The following is a 17525-nucleotide window of genomic DNA, read 5'->3' on the forward strand; positions in this document are numbered from 1 at the left end:
CTTCACGGACGAGTGGATCACTGGATTGGAAAACCGTCTCCAAAGAAAGCGATACTTTTTTAAATGCGGTTTTTGATTTTGTATGTCACAATTCGTAAAATTATCTTTTTTACTACCTTTTTCAAAAAACATTAAGGTAGTATCAAGAATCGTAAGAATTCGTTATTTAAAAACTAGAGTTTCTGCTAGATAGCATTAAAGTTAGTTTTAGAATTTTAGCATTAAAGTTAATCATAAATATATCATAATTTGAATCATTAAATTTATTGCTGCAATCAACAACACAATACAATATGATAGATTTTCATTAAAACAAAACCTATTTAATTGAAGCTATGAAATATTGCTCTGATTAAGACCATAATAAAATATTTCATGCATCTCATTTCGTTATTATAAATATATTTTTCAATTTTAGGAACCATGCAAACTCTTATTTTCTATTTAATTGTGAACTGTTAAAATGTTTCAAAATTCCGAACTTACGTAAAATATCCATGTGGCCAATCGATTACCAAGTTCTGGGATGAAAGAAACTACTTCATCTGGCTGTGAAACAAAATAATTGAAAACACATAAAAAGATTGTTAAACTTTTCCATTAATCATAATGCTTTATTCCCTTGCATTTAAAAAAAAAGCTAACAGAACCATATCATTTTAGATCCATAAACTATTACTAGCAGTTCCTTAAAAGCGCGTGACAACTTTTTTTCTCTTTCGAGAATTATTTTTTCGTGTAATACTGAAGTTATAACCAAATTACAGTCATGGGTAGATATGTTAACATTTAATTACACCATGATATTATATTATGAATTTTAATAATTGTCTTATTTATTTTTAGATAGAGGGGGGGGGGGTAACCATAATCATCTAAAATTAAATTTAAAAATCTGTTTTATCCCTGTTTTTTATTCTAAAGTAATAAAAAAAAAGCATGGAAAAAAAAGTTGCACAGTGCTCAAAATAAGAAACGGAGCACCCTTTCAAAAATATCGTTTATTTAAAATTCGATTTTTCAGGCGCTATTCGACCGATTCTACTCAAATTTTGTATTTTCGATTATTTATGAATTCTTTAAATGGAATTCTTTAAAATGACGTGCAAAATTGCATGCCCTACGATTCAAAACTTTTTCGACTATCATTAAATAAAATTTAAAAAACAATAAATATTAACTAAAAATTATTTTTAGCATGAAATTATGTGGGTATATACGAATTTTATAGTTGTGTGCAAAAAATTTTCAATTAATTTAAAAATTTCTCAAGAAAATAGGGTTTAATACGGATAGATAAAAATTAACACTACGGATCCAAACTTTGGACTACTCTTTTAACCAAACTACTCGGACCATATTTTAAAGAATGCGGCTACCCCTATATTTTCGGGGTCAGAAATCAACTGAATAAAGTGGCACGATTATTCAGAAAAATTCATTCTTTTGTTTGATTTTGTAACTTTAAATATCGTCAGCACTCATTACTTAGCATGTATGAGGTTACCCCCGTTTATTAGATCAGAAGGTATTTAGGGTAGACATTTTTATTTTCGCAATGTACATTAGTCATTACTTAACCACATGGTTTATACTGTTAACTAAAATTTCATTTTACTAAGTCTGAGCTTTTTGTAGCTCTAGATCTAGTCACGGGTATTTAAATAGAAACAACCAAACTACCTATTGATTATAATGATCAACCCCAAACTGATTTATATAACGATATGAATGTAAATAATTAACGATTATTATAAACTATTTAACGATGATAAATAATTAACGATACCCAAAATATTTAACGATGAAGGAGATAGGGGTCGCTTAGCGTTTCAGGTGCCCAGCTACAGCAAAATACTAGTACTGGTATTTAAATCATTCATAAATTACTGTGGGTGCAGGCCTAGTAGTGGGCCAAAAGAAAAATTGGGATAGCATTTTTCAAAAAATAATCAGGATACTTCTTGGATCAATACGTATATGCCAGACCGCTTTTAGAAAGAGCGAACAATGAAATAAAAATTGCAAGTAACATCCAACAAGCTCTAGTTATCTTCTTGTCATTAACACGTTCACGCCGGGGTGACCCACCGGTGGGTCACGCTAGATTGTCTCATCTTGGCAGCGCACCGGAGTAAAAACTGGTAACAATAAATTTCATTTTTTAGTTTTTTTTCTGGGAATAATAAAAGTCCATAACTACCAATTGTTTTTAGCGGATGCAACTTTTATATCGAATTGCTTCTTCGTCGTGATAATTTCCTTACGGTGAATTGTTATTCTTGAGAACTGAATAACTCCTCCCGAATATTATCTAATATTGAAATAGTTCTTCTACCAGTATTTTCTCTTTTCCCGTACCAGTATTTTCACTTTTCCCGGCGTGAACGTGTTCACCCGTTTTGTCCCGAATTTATAAATTGAAATGATACAAAAAGTGGTGTTATGGAAAAAGTGGTATATTATAATATCGAAATTAATTGGTTTTTTTACTGTTAAGGCATTCAAAAAGTCTTAGATAGATCAAAAAGTACTTTCGTTTGTTCGTTGTAGTCGAACTGGGCGTCTGAGGCCTTACGGTCCTTTTCCCTTTCATCTTGAAGTTAAACTTAGAGACATACATGACAAAATTAAAGTTTGGGGAGCAAATGGAGTTCTTGAGAAAAGAAAAATGGCACTTTGCCATTATTAGGCAATGACAAAATTATAAGTAATGAAAATGTACATGAAAAAGGTAAAATTAAAGTACAATGGGAAAATAAACACTACAGTTTGGAAATACATACAAAAGGGGGGCGAGTTAAAGGATTGTGAGGATCTGTGTATATGTGTAAGTAAATGTGGCTCTGTTAAGTAGAGACCCGGCCGTCAGTGAGTGTTTGTGTTGTTAAATGTTAGTATGATATCAGAAGTGTGCAATGGGTCGAATTTTTGCATCCTCTTTGAGATTGATGCAGTCGAAAATATCATTAAAATTTGCGGTATTGCAGGAGGCGGCTTTAATAAAGAAGTTTCTATTTAATTTGTTGAAATGATGGTCAAAGCGGTCAATGTTAAGATCTCTATGAATGGCATTGTTGCGGATAAACCATCTGGCTCCCGTGAGTTTTTTCAAGATGTTGTTTTGGAGTACGATAAGTTTTTTGAGGTCTTTTTCGGAGGCGTTACACCAGGCAGCTGAGGCGTACGTCATGATAGGACGTATCATCGAGGTATACAGGAGCTTTTTCAGTTTTAAACTAAGATGTCGGTTATGAAAAAGTGTTTGAAGTTTGTTGGTTGCTGCATATACTTTATTTTAAATGTTATTTACATGGTCAGACCAGGTCAGTTTTTTATTAATGGTTAAGCCTAAATATATAGCTTTATCAACAATGGGTATAGTGTTGTTGAAGAGAACTAGTTGGTATTTATGGGTTGGTTGGTAGGACTTTCTATTCTTTTGTATTATTAAAAGTTGCGATTTACTAGCATTTAGTTTGAACTTCCAATTTAGGCACCAGTCTTCCACATCATATAACTTGATCAAAAAGTACTTGCTCCTTATAATTCTAGATCTAATCAGAAATAATTAAATCATTGTGGTATCTGATAAACTTTTAATTCTCCCAGATAAATGAAAATGCTGTAAAAAGTTTCCCACCACAATGAATATTTTTGAAAAAAGGAACTGTCATAAATATATGACACTGGGCGTTAACCGGTTAAGTGAATACACTTAGAAAAAATTTACTTTAACTGGGGTCCTAAAACCTCTTACTTAGCTTCTGATGTCTCTAAAAGCCTCTTCACTTTACAAATGTCCGTTGTGCACTTATTCTCTACTTGCTGTTTTCAAACATTCAATTATCTTCAAAATGTTTCATTAATTTTCATTTGCTTTCTTTTTCCTTGAAAATTTCTGAACATTTGAAACTTTCATGCAAAGTATATTTACAAAATTCTTATTTTGTAAATATACTTTGCATGAAAGTTTCATGCAAAACATATTTACAAAATAAGAATTATACTTCCTTTGAATTTTTTCTCATTTAATTGAATGAGATTAAACGTGAATCACTAGGGCTCTCCGTACTGCAATGTAAGATATGTAAATAAGTGCAAGCACAAAATTCTACTTTTGTATATAAAACGGTTATAACTTCAAAACTATAAGTCTTATAGTCTTGGGATTGATTTCATTCAATTCGTCAAATTTTACATTCTTGAAGTAAAAACAATTTTAACTTTTGAATTATTCGTTCTACCTACTTCTGTTATTTATTCACTTCAGCATAAAAAAAATACGTTAGAAACAATATTTTGATAATTATTAATATTGAGGTTGTTGCGAAATTAGGTAGGTATTTTATTTACGTCGCACTAGAGCTACACAATGGGCTACTGGCGACGGTCACAACTAAGGTTGATCTAAAGACATGTCATCACAAACTTGATCCTCAGCAGAGGGGGTTGCTCCTTCGTTTTGGTAGCCCAACGACCAGCCAGCGAAGTCAAACGGTTTATAGTAGAAAAGTTTAACGAGAAACGATAGCAAGCAACCTCGGTCCAAAACAATGTGGTAACCCACCTGACTGCAGCCAGTGATGCTTGTTCAACTGGGAACCCTGTTTTTAATATCAATTCACTGCGGGAGCAAAACATTTTTAATCATTTGCGAATTAAATATTGAATTATTGAAAAAAAATTAATAAAGAATAATAAAGAGTAAACTATATAATACAAAACTAGAAAAACTTCTAACTCTTGTGATAAGTACTTTGAGAGCTCTCAGAGATGCCAACTTGCTCCGGAGAGCAAATATATATTTTAAAGTGGTAGTTTATCAATTGTGATTCTTGGTTTAATAAATTGAATTCAATAGATTTTTATCCACCACTATTTCTAAATCATTCGTAGGCTTATATAATTCACCAGTTTAAAGATATAATATCATGCTATACCTTTTAAAAATCAAGTAAAAATAGTCAGATGTTTGCAAAATTTACTTTGTAATTATTTACCGTTTTTTTAATTATTTTGGCGTGTCCGGAGCAGTTGGCATCTCTGAGCTCTGCCTATCGAATATCGTCACGAACATTCCGGACGACCCAATAATTTAATATTTTCCTCTATTTTATCATATTTTAAATAATATTGACCAATAAATTTATACTTACATGAGCAAAATCGAAATGTGGTTCATAATGACCTCCAATACCGTAATTTATTACGTGTAAAGCTTCTGCAAACTCAGTGTCTAATCCTGTAATGTCTTCTATTCTTTGGTTGATTTTTGGAATATCCATTGATTGATAGTCTTGCAACCAAGTGCTAAAAAGGTATTTTTAAGAAAGAGTAATAATTAAGCGTTTTAGATAGAAGCGCGTATATATTTTTGTAACACATCACCATTCTCTTTGACATTTTAAAGTCTTGCGAAATATTTTCCCTGAGGTAGCACACGTTTTTATGAAACCTTTTTCAAAGCATGTGAGCTTCAACATTTCCTTATATCAAAAACTCCGACTCAGAGAAAAGGCTATTGCGGATTCTCCGTAGTTTCTGATTGTTTTTTTTTCCCTTTTTTTTCTGTGTGAAACAAACAGATATTTTTAAGAACTTTTATTATAGCTATAGCTAGAGCCCCTGAATTAGACAGGCCGACTTATCATTTATTTTTGGAGCAAAGAGCTAACATAAGCACAGTGAATAAATATTTTCAAGTGGTAGTTTATTAATTGTAATTCTTGGTTTAATAAGTTCGATTTAGTAGATTTTAATCTACCACTATTTCTAAGCAATGCGTGGGCTTATATCATTCACCACTTTATAGTACTAAAAACATGCGTTACATTTTCAAAAGCAAGCAAATATTGTCAACTATTTGCAAAATTTACTTTGTAGTTATTTACCGTTTTTATAATTATTTTGGCGTGTCCGGAGCAGTTGGCATCTCTGTATAAACATAACTAATACCAACATAACGTTAACTTGCGAACTTTTTTGCTCCAATATTGCTTGATAGGTCAGCTGTGATAGTATAGGAGCCTTAGCTATAGCTTTTGTCATCTAATTTACATGATTTTAAATGTATCTGTTTTAATTGTGTTTAGTGGTGGACAAAATTCTATTAATTGTAATTTATTAAAATATAAATACAATGTCTTTGTTACCACCAAGAAAAACTTTTCTGAAACTACGGAGAATCCGTAATAGTTGGAGTCTATGCAAAGGCGGAGATGCCAATTTGCTCCGGACAGCAAATAAATATTTTAAAGTGGTAGTTTATCAAATGTGATTCTTGGTTTAATAAATTCAATTTAGTAGATTTTTATCCACCACCATTTCAAAATAATTCGTAGGCTTATATTATTTACCTCCTTATGGAACTTACGCCTACCAACTTCAAATGTAGGCGTGGCTTAGGGCGCTGCAGTCGCGCACATCTAATATTAAACTAAGATTACATTAGTTTTCTTCTTTTCTCTCTCCTTCTCTTTTACCACAGATACAACCAAGTCAGATCTCACTAGTACCAGATGGAAGGGTAAAAGGCCCCTACGGGGCCTAAAGGCCCTGAGCAATCCCAAATGATGATGATGGAACTTACGCCATGCTATGCATTACAATAATCAAGCAGAAATAGTCAAATATTTGCAAAATTTACCTTGTAGTTATTTACCGTTTTTTAATTATTTTGGCGTGTCCGGAGCAGTTGGCATCTCTGGAGACGTCGACTGTAAATAAATTTTCCCAAGTTTCGGAACACAGAGGTGGAGTTCCTATTGTGTAAAATTGTGTACTGTGTACTGGTAAAATTAATTCTTGTTTCGTATTTAATACCACTCTTAAAAATATTTTCTAAAAATATATGAAATATATTTACATTAAAATTTAAGGTTACTCTTTTCAATCGACTTTTTTTCTTTTTTTTAACTTTTCCCCTCATACGGCAGAGATACCAACTGCTCCGGACACACCAAAGTAATTTTTTTAAAAAAACGGTAAATAAGTACAAAGTAAATTTTGCAAATATTTGACTATTTTTGCTTGCTTTTTAAAAGATATATTATGTAACAAGACCAATTAGGTGGTGAATTTTATAAGCTTACGAATTATTTAAAAATAGTGGTGAATAAAATTCTACTAAATTGAATTTATTAAACCAAGAGTTACAATTGATAAACTACCACTTTGAAATATATATTTGAATATATATTTAAAACATATACTTTAAAATATAAGTTGAAATCTCTGCACGCAGTCGTACTTAAACAGAAGCATTTTAATGAATTCGTAAATCTATTATTTTTAGTGTTTGTTGATATTGATTGTATATTACTCGTCTGCGATTTTTCTTAAACTTTATGATGAAAGCTAATATTAGAAAAATTTGGAAGTTATGGCTATAAATTAAGCACTTTGATTAAAATTCTGCCACACATATCCTTCTTCAAAGATGCGGATTTTCTTTTTATTATGTAGGGAAATTCATTTTTTATCTATAAAATATTCGAAAATTTTATGCTTTGATGTTTCATTCTTATTAATTTAGTTAGATTGGTTAAAAAGTATTTCTAATTCACTAATAATCAAATCAAACATATATTCTAAAGAACCTATTAGCCTATTTTCATTATCGCTTAAACTTCTGTGCTAAATACTATTAATTAATCACTCATCGTGGTAAACTTTAAGTTTAACCCGTTTTGTCCCGAATTTATAAATTGAAATGATACAAAAAGTGGTTTTATGGAAAAGTGGTGTAATATATTACGAAATTAATTGGTTTTTCTACTGTTAGGGCATTCAAAAAGTCTTTGATAGATCAAAAAGTCCTTGTTCCTTAGAATTCTACATCTTATCAGAAATAACTAAATCATTGTGGTATCTGAGAATCCTTTAATTGACCGAGATAAATGAAAATACTGAAAAAAGTTTCCCACCACAATGAATGTCTTTGAAAAAAGGAACTGTCCTAAATATATGACGCTGGGCGTTAAATGGTTAAATCATTTTTCTTTTAGAAAATATAAATGTACCCATCATTACACAAGCTTATTTCTTGATACACTTCTTGTATTTATTAATTTGAGAAGGAATTTATACAAAGTATTCGTGTTTTAGTTTTTTTTTATCTATTATTCAAAACGTCTTTTTTATTTAAAATATCACTGAAGTTCAAAACAATTTGCCTACCTTTTACTAATTCTGTAGGATGCAAATTCAACTTGTCCAGATGTTCCATTGTTAACTGTAGCTCTGGCTAGCTGAAAAAATAACCAGTTATCAATAGATATTAATGAAACAAATCGAATTCATTTAAAGACTCTAACTTCGCAACCTCAAACTCTTTAAAATTACTTTATTTAATTTCACAACGTAAGGTAATTTAATTGCTTGATCTAAAAAATTATAACAAAGCACTGTTATATACGCAACATAACAAAACACTGTTATGTATGCAACATAACAAAACACTGTTATATACGCAACATAACAAAACACTGTTATATACGCAAAATAACAAAACACTGTCACTGCAGAAAATGCAATCAGTTAAAGTATTCACTTACCGCCTCGAAAAAAACTTCCGCATGAAGCCTTACCCGAAAATGGAGCAAAAATAGACATTAAAATGATCTCATTTCTAACTTTTTTTAAAATTTATTTATCTTTTTTGGAGTAAAATATCCACGACTTATTAATCGATATAAAATACAGATGCAATGTGTTTAAAACAAAGGCTAATGAATGAATTAAAATTTAACATTAAAGATATGTTTTTTATATGAGAGAGACTAAGTTACCTCCGAAAACATTAGTTTCTAATTTCACCATCAGGTGGCGTTATAATGCAGTAAAAAGATAAATAACTTCTTAAAAATCAAAGTATAACAGAACATTTCAGTAATTTACACAACTGTGTGCTCAATGCGCACATCTTGAAGGTCAATAACCTGCATAAGATAGCGTGTATACATAATTTACATATGGTCTTAGCAGTGCCCACTATAAATAAATTTTCGCACTATTTCTATTTTTTTATACGTAGCTTTCACTTGAGTTTTAAAAATATCATAATTTTGAAAGATTTCATGAATTAATAGGAATTTTATAACTGAAATAAATCAATGTAGTGGATATTTTCCTTCAGGTTTTTTATTATAACCAGCATTGAACAGACTGAATTTCTAATTTCTGAGTTTATGACTATCAAACAGCTTACGAACAGCAGACCCTATTTTAGGGTCTACGACTACTAATGATCAACTACGTAGCATTGTAATTGCGAACCCAATTAAGAAGACATGGAAACTCATGAATCAAGAATTCTGATAAACTAGCTTCGTGAAGGAATTTTTGATGAAACTAACCCACATTTGTATAACAATGTGAAAAAAAACCACGAAAACCTCCCATGGTTAGCCCGATAGCAAGAGAATTCTAACCCATGTCTGTCTCTCACTGAGAATATTTTACGGCAGCACTGTTTTCAGTGAAAGCGAGGATCAGAGTTCGTATCTATCAGCCACCGCTAGGATTCGAAACTGGGTCACCTCACTGGGAGGCGAGCGCTCTATCCCCTGAGCCATCTCGGCTCTCATGGCTGAATTAAGAACTATTTTGTGCCATATACTCACGCAGTAAATTTTAAATAAAATAAACATAAACTAGAGATGCCAACTTGCTCCTGACAGCAAATAGATATTATTAAGCGGTAGTTAATCAATTGTGATTCTTGGTTTAATAAATTCAATTTAGTAGATTTGTATCCACCACTATTGCAAAATTTACTTTGTAGGTATTTACCGTTTTTTTTATTATTATTATTTTGGCGAATCCGGAGCAGTTGTAATCTCTGCATTATCTGATGCATTAACAAGTAAGGTCTCTAACGGAGGGCTGTTTAGGTCATACTGGCGAGTAGGTTTTGGGATCCTTTATGCATAGATAAAGTAATTAATAAAAAAAATCAGCAGAAAGAGCATACTTTTTTTTAAAAAGTTTATCAGCTCGTTTGTTTTGACTATTTAATGATCATGGAATATCTTTTCTAAGTTTTAAAGTTGCACGGATGTTAAACAATAATTCTATAGTTTGTTTATGTTATTATTTCCAAGTCATACCTGTGGAAGAGCAATCTCTTTGAGAACATTTGATTCTCTATCTTTAAGAACATCATAGTACACGGCAATTTTGGGTTTGAAATTTAATATCTCTACTTTCACAGGCTGCAGTAGAAGATAACTGTTGTTGTTGGTTGTGTAATAGCAATACAGCTCGCTCTCTTCCTCCAGTGTCTAAATGAAATAGAAATTATAAACATTAATTATAAACACTAATTATGTTTCCTTCAATAAACTAATAAAAAGTTTACTTGCTTATAAAAGTTAAACTATCTTAACTTCTGAGAAAAAGTATAATGCGCGTCTAGATCATTTTTGAAACTGACCAGTTCCCACGCCTATTGCTTAGAAATTTTACCAACTTTTAAAAACATCAAAGTTTTTTCGCTTTGAGGAGAAAAATAATTACTCTTAATGCTTAAGAAAATAAGGATTTGTTACAGTTTAGCTAAGACAACAGTACGTTTGATGCGTGTGTATCCCTTGAAAAAAATGTTGAAACTTGTACTAGGTGAACGGTGTATTAGGTTCAGAAACGGTAGCAGAAGCAGAAGTGCAAAATGGTAGCGATAAAAACCGCAAAACAGAACCACAAGCAGTGCCAACATTTGAAGAGGGCTTTGAAACTATAAGAAACGTTCGGCATTCAAGCGAGTGCGCTGAAAATGACCAGCAATCTTTTACAAATGTCAAATATTTGTTATTTATGCTGAGAAGAAACGAGAATATTCAAATCAAAATTTCAAATGAATTAATAATATACTAGTGGGCTGCGCCCCCTGCTCACTAACACTCGCCAACCCAACGCGTCCAACGCAGAACAAGTCCAACGCAGACATTATCTCTCATTGCGCATGCGTTAATAAGGAAAACAAATATTTATTTTGAATTTGTATTGATTCTGTTATTGTCGACTAGTGATTTAGATAACAAATAATGACTTTGTCCAAGAAAAAACACATTATAGCTGAGCTAAATGAAAAGTGCTATGTTTAATGAAGAAGCTATGTTTAATGTCAAAATCAAAATTTTGGCTGATTTCAATGTGCTGTTGGATGTTGTCCGCTATTACTTCTGTGGTTAACGTCACGTTGTTATCCAACTGCAGTTGAGTTGGACGGCAATTGTAGTTCAAGATGAGCGTTCGATGACGTATACTATCAAACTCACAAATGGACCAATCAGAGGTTAGCGCTAATTTCCAGCTGACGCCGACCTGTTCTAAGAAACCAGGCCTTTAATAGCATGAGATTGCCGCAGCTGGTGCTCTCTGGTTATTTCAGTTTCCGTTTTTAAAAGTTGTTAAAAGTTTTATATGTTGAGCCATCTCAGCTAGATTTAGCATGTGACATTTTTAGCGGCAATCATTGGTCGATTTTCTAGCGTTGCCATTCGGGGAGTTGTAATGTGGCTTTTTTTTGTCGCCGTGTAAGAGAAATATATATATATATATAGATAAGATAAATTGGCAGTTCGTCTTACTATTGAATATTTGAAAGACGAAGAAAGAAAAATAGTAACCTAAACAAAACAAAGCAAACGTTGCCACCGGCGGAAAAGAAATACAGCCAAAATTTGGGAGCTACGTAAGAGAATTATATATATTAGATTATAATAATTTTTTTATATAATATTATAATATATTACATAAATTTATTATATTATATATAATTTTAAATGTATTAAATTTTTTTAATACTTTTAGTAAACTTCTTAATTTTCAACTTTTCGCAGAGGAAAAATCACAAACAAATCATACGCAATTTTAAAGAAGCACAAAAACAGAACTTACTTTTAGAGATTCTCCTCTACATAACTGTTCATATGCTTTTGTTATAGCAGGATCCAGCCCTACATTGTTAGCGAATTCTACGGGTATATTGTGACCCGTGTCTCCCTTTTCATTCTTATTCATTTCGTATTCAGCTGCGCGAATTTGATAGAACAGAAGATTTCCCATCGCACGAGGATGCTCGGGTTCTTTAAAAAAAATTATATTTCCATGAGACATAACTAACGAATAAAAATATTTCACTTCGATGTTAATAGTACTTAGCGATATTGTGTCAACATCGCCGATGTTATGTTAACATTTGCACTTTTTGACCCATTACAGCCGCTTGGTAAATAAACTTGTCATGTCTTATTCCCAAACACAGAAAACTGGTAACATAATTATTTCATTCTTAATTGCTATTTTGAAAAAGAAAACATGACTATCTACCGTGATATATATATATTATAAGGCTATAAATTTTGGAATTTTGATTAAAAAACATGACTTCTGTTTTAAAATTGAGCGGCAGTATAAAACATTTAAAATAGCGTCTTAACACCTTCACGCCGGGGTGATCCACCGGTGGGTCACGCTAGATTGTCTCAGCTTGGCAGCGCACCGGAGTAAAAACTGGTAACAATAAATTTCATTTTTTAGTTTTTTTTCCGGGAATAATAAAAATCCATAACTACCAATTGTTTTTAACGGATGCAATTTTTATATTGAATTGCTTCTTCGCAGTGATATATTTCCTTACAGTGAATTGTTATTGTTGAGAATAGATTAACTCCTCCCGAATATTATCGAATATTGAAATAGATCTTCTACCAGAATTTTCACTTTTCCCGGCGTGAACGTGTCAATTTAAATATTAGTGAACTAACTCTCTAATAATTCCTTTTTCACATCATTGCAACATTAACACGTTGAATGCCACGCTAATTTTACATGGCTTGCTCGTCTGGAAACACGGTAAATTTGCAACTTCAAACTAAATTTGCAAACATAGACAGATTTTGCTAGTTTATAAAAGGTTTAGCATGACATATCTGATAAAAGTGGTGAATTATATATACCTACGAATTGCTTAAAAATAGTGATGGATAAAAATTTACTAAATTCAATTTGTTAAACCAAGAATCACAATAATTAAGTAAATTTTGAATAAATTTTCTGCAATTCCATAAAAGAGTGTAAATTTTATAGTTCTATATCATGTTATACGCTGTCAGTCAGCTGTTTTTCGTGGCCTATGTGAAAGGTTAGTGTCAGCCACCGATGGCTGACGCGGCCTAAATGTAATTTCAGTGTCAGCCACCGGTGGTTGACGCAGCCTAAATGTAATTTCAGTGTCAGCCACCGGTGGTTGAAGCGGCCTAAATGCAATTTCAGTGTCAGCCACCGGTGGTTGACGCAGCCTAAATGTAATTTCAGTGTCAGCCACCGGTGGTTGAAGCGGCCTAAATGCAATTTCAGTGTCAGCCACCGGTGGTTGACGCAGCCTAAATGTAATTTCAGTGTCAGCCACCGGTGGTTGACGCGGCCTAAATGTAATTTCAGTGTCAGCCACCGATGGTTGACGCGGCCTAAATGGAAAGTCCAGTGTCAGCCACCGATGGCTGACGCAGCCTAAATGCAATTTCAGTGTCAGCCACCGGTGGTTGACGCAGCCTAAATGCAATTTCAGTGTCAGCCACCGGTGGTTGACGCAGCCTAAATGTAATTTCAGTGTCAGCAACCGGTGGTTGACGCAGCCTAAATGTAATTTCAGTGTCAGCCACCGGTGGTTGACGCGGCCTAATTGGAAAGTCCAGTGTCAGCCACCGAGGGCTGACGCTGCGCTCAACGTGTTAAGAAAACCAAAAATTTTGAAATCATTCTGTAGACATACTTGCCAGCTTATACGCTCTTCAAAGAAGCTGTTATTGTTACTAAAATGAAATTTGAATTGACGCAGCAAGCAGACTTTTCATTTATACTTAACACTTTACCGACCGGCCGTCGATTAATCGACGTTTTGTTCTCATCGTATACCGACCGGCCGTCGATTATTCGACGTTTGCTCCCCAGCGCTTACCGACCGGTCGTCGATTAATCGACGTTTTGTTCTCATCGTATACCGACCGGCCGTAGATTATTCAGCGTTTGCTCCCCAGCGCTTACCGACCGGTCGTCGATTAATCGACTTTTGACCGATCTGTGGTGACTACGTTTTCCACCAATTCAGCATGCCCTGAAAAAAATTCAGCTGTCGTTTTCTCGAGTGCAGCTGGGTGCGACCAGATTTTCCTGCGAAAAGAGTCGGGATTTTTCATCGTGCAGCTGGGTGCGACTAGATTTTCCTGCGAGGAAAGTCGGGATTTTTTCATCGATATGAAGGCAGGGATGCCAACTGCTCCGCTTTCTGGAAAAGTTCTAATAAAGTGGTAGCAAAATATTTTGTAAGATTAGTTAAAGAAAGATAGTTACGCCTACTTTTTAATACAGTAACCAGTATATTGATTATTTAACGTTGCATTTTATATCATATTTGTAATTTTTGATATTTAGTGGTGAAGTCCGCGCGTCAGTCTAGGCCGAAACCGAGCCGGTGTCTCGGACGATCTGCAGCTGAACGGGCGGTGAAAGGGCATAGTATGTTCGAACCGCTACCGGTCGGTAAAGTGTTAACCTACTCTTGGAAGAACGTAAACCTGCTAACTTATACTCTTTCTGAGAAAGTCTTTCTCAAGTAGTTGTGAAAGACTAACTGAACTGCAATTGTAGATAAAATTAACTTTTTCTCAATTACTATGGCTTGCACTCATTTTCGTTACTATAACTTGCTATTAAATGTAATATTGATTTATAATTATTAGTACTTAGTGCAAAATCATATTAAATTAAATTCAAGAATTAATGAGAAATGTATAAGACTAATTACCACTTTACATACAAAAATGAAATACTGGGTACAATTTGTAGTTGACAGTTATGGAAGAAAATATCGACAGGCAATAAATCTTCAATAAATACACTTAAATTATTAAATTGGAACTGTAGTCAAATTAATTTTAAGACAAATTTATTAAAATAAGAATTAAGTTTGAATGTATAAGATTAGACAGAGATGCCAACTTGCACAGGACAAGAAATATAGATTTTAAAGTGGTAGTTTATCAATTGTGATTCTTGGTTTACTAAATTCAGTTTAGTAGATTTTTATCCACCACTGTTTCTAAATAATTCGTAGGTTTATATAAATCAGCACTTTTTAGTAGTTATGACATGCTATACCTTTTAAAAAGCAAGCAAAAATAGTCAAATATTTGCAAAATTTATTTTGTAGCTATTTACCGTTTTTTTAAAAACTATTTTGGCGTGTCTGGAGCAGTTATCATCTCTGATTAGGTACAAGATTTAATGCAAAAATAAAATTTAGTATTGATGTCTAGGGTTGTAATAGTTATAATAGAATGCTTTATCAATTATAGTTGTATGAAAAAAGTAATTAACTTCCTTTCGTTATATATTTTTGTTGATACAAATTTTGCATCAGAAAAAAGGTCTAAAGCTCTTAACACGTTCACGCCGGGGTGACGTACCGGTGGATCACGCTAGATTCAGAGATGCCAACTGCTCCGGACATGCCAAAATAATTAAAAAAAACGGTAAATATTTACAAAGTAAATTTTGCAAATATTTGGCACTTTTTACTTGCTTTTCAAAAGGTGTATCATGACATATAAATTATAACGTGGTGAGTTATATAAGCCTGCGAATTATTTAGAAATAGTGGTGGATAAAAATCTACTAAATTGAATTTATTAAACCAAGAATCACAATTGATAAACTACAACTTTGAAATATATATTTGCTGTCCGGAGCAAGTTGGCATCTCTGTAGATTGTCTCATCGGGCGGCGTACCGGAGTAAAAACTGGTAACAAATAAATTTCATTTTTTAGTTTTTTTCCGGGAATAATAAAAATCTATAACTACCAATTGTTTTTAACGGATGCAATTTTTATATTGAGTTGCTTCCGTAATTAATTTCCCTACAGTGAATTGTTATTGTTAACTCCTCCCGAATATTATCTAATATTGAAATAGTTCTTCTACCAGTATTTTCTCTTTTCCGCCCCGCTTTCAGGCGCAACACCTGGCGTGAACGTGTTAAAAGCTTCAAAGATGATTTTTCAAATAGAGCCAATAGTTTTGCCATGTGAAATCCTCCTGAACATTTGCTGCTAAAACAAAAATTGTTTCTATAAAATTAGTGCAGAAGTGTCTTTACATTTTTGTCTAACCCCTATTGATTCACTCCAGATGAAATCTAGTACCAGTAATAACTAATTGAATCGTTGATTTACAATTAATGACATAGTCGTATTTAAGGTTACGTATGTATTCAAGCACAAGGCTGACTTAACTGCTTGAATCAGTAAGGTTAAATTGCCTATCTAAGGTAATAACTGAAATCAATCACTGAATTGATAAAACTAAGTGTATAGCTAATATTCAAGTTTATATACTTTGACAATATCTCTTATCAAACACAAAATTGGCTAAATTAATTAACTAAAAAGTTGATCCTTTTCTTTATGTAAAGTAACAAAGTTTCACACAACTAGTGTTTATTTTACGCTTTTTTTACAGTACCTTTTACAATTTCAAAATTTTTTTTATAACAAAAATCTATAAAAAAAACTCACATTTCTAATTCAATATTTTTACTCACAATTGTCTAAATATTAAATACTGAAAGTAAACAAAACCGAAAAAATCTTGAAACAGTAGAATAAAGGATTTTTGAAACGTATTTAAATTCAACTTGAAATAATACTAATGAATCACACGGAACCAGATGGTAGCTATAAATTTTTAAAACTTTCTATGTCCAATTGAGATGCCTTTCTAAAATGATTCTCAATTTTAAAATCAATTGACCCCGTCTGAGAAATTTAAATTTGAAAAAATTAATGTTTCTTATTTTATTTTATTGAGCGAGTAGATCAAAATTAATCTATTTTGCTGATAAGATCTTGTATCAGTGATCATTAATTAACTTATCCTAATTAATTTATTAACTTACTTATTAAATTTTAACTTATTAACCTTTCAGTGGGCATCTGTTTCTAGTAAAGGTAGATAAAAGATTTTTTGGAATTGAAATTCACATAAGAATAGTAATTGATATATGAAAAGAAAAACTCATTAAGTTTATAAAAAATTAATTTAATTTTTAATGCCATTTCTTTTTTTTGGTGGTAAGTATGTTTACCACGACCAATTAGGAACTTATTGATGTTTATTTTTCTTTATTTATAAAATAAATTTTATAAATGCTATAAACTTCAGAAGGAATTACACATTTTATAACTTCGATACGTTTTCTTATGCTAAAATAAAGCTGCCACTTTTATTCAAACGCACTGTAAGAAAGCTGAAGTTATTAACAAATGGAAACCTAAATCAAAATGGTAGAAAAGTTAACATGGACTTTAAAAACTGCTGGTAAGTATATTTACCACGACGTTAGAAAGGGTTAATTAACTTACTGTGACTAAATTAACATAAGAAAAAGTCCCGTGTGGAGCAGATGAAATTAACGACAGCACACAATTTAAATGATTAAATATTAGAAAAAGGTTTCTC

At 32.3% G+C, this 17525-nt stretch overlaps 1 protein-coding gene across 2 annotated transcripts in view; it reads right to left on the reverse strand.

The window, feature by feature from the left end:
- The window catches only part of LOC147810877 (prolyl 4-hydroxylase subunit alpha-1-like), a 79861-nt gene that overhangs the window by 11989 nt on the left and 50347 nt on the right, over positions 1-17525 (reverse strand). For both annotated transcript variants that reach the window (XM_087160902.1, XM_087160903.1), the window contains exons 7-11: positions 11905-12092; positions 10113-10286; positions 8182-8252; positions 5160-5313; positions 487-549 (exon numbers count right to left, since the gene is read on the reverse strand). In XM_087160902.1, the coding sequence (XP_087017028.1) occupies positions 487-549; positions 5160-5313; positions 8182-8252; positions 10113-10286; positions 11905-12092 (650 nt within the window). The remainder of the gene's footprint in view (positions 1-486; positions 550-5159; positions 5314-8181; positions 8253-10112; positions 10287-11904; positions 12093-17525) is intronic.

The sequence above is a fragment of the Parasteatoda tepidariorum genome, chromosome 4 (genome assembly GCF_982258835.1).
Source record: "Parasteatoda tepidariorum strain Cologne lab strain chromosome 4, Ptep-v5.0, whole genome shotgun sequence".
Classification (NCBI taxonomy): Eukaryota; Metazoa; Arthropoda; class Arachnida; order Araneae; family Theridiidae; genus Parasteatoda; species Parasteatoda tepidariorum.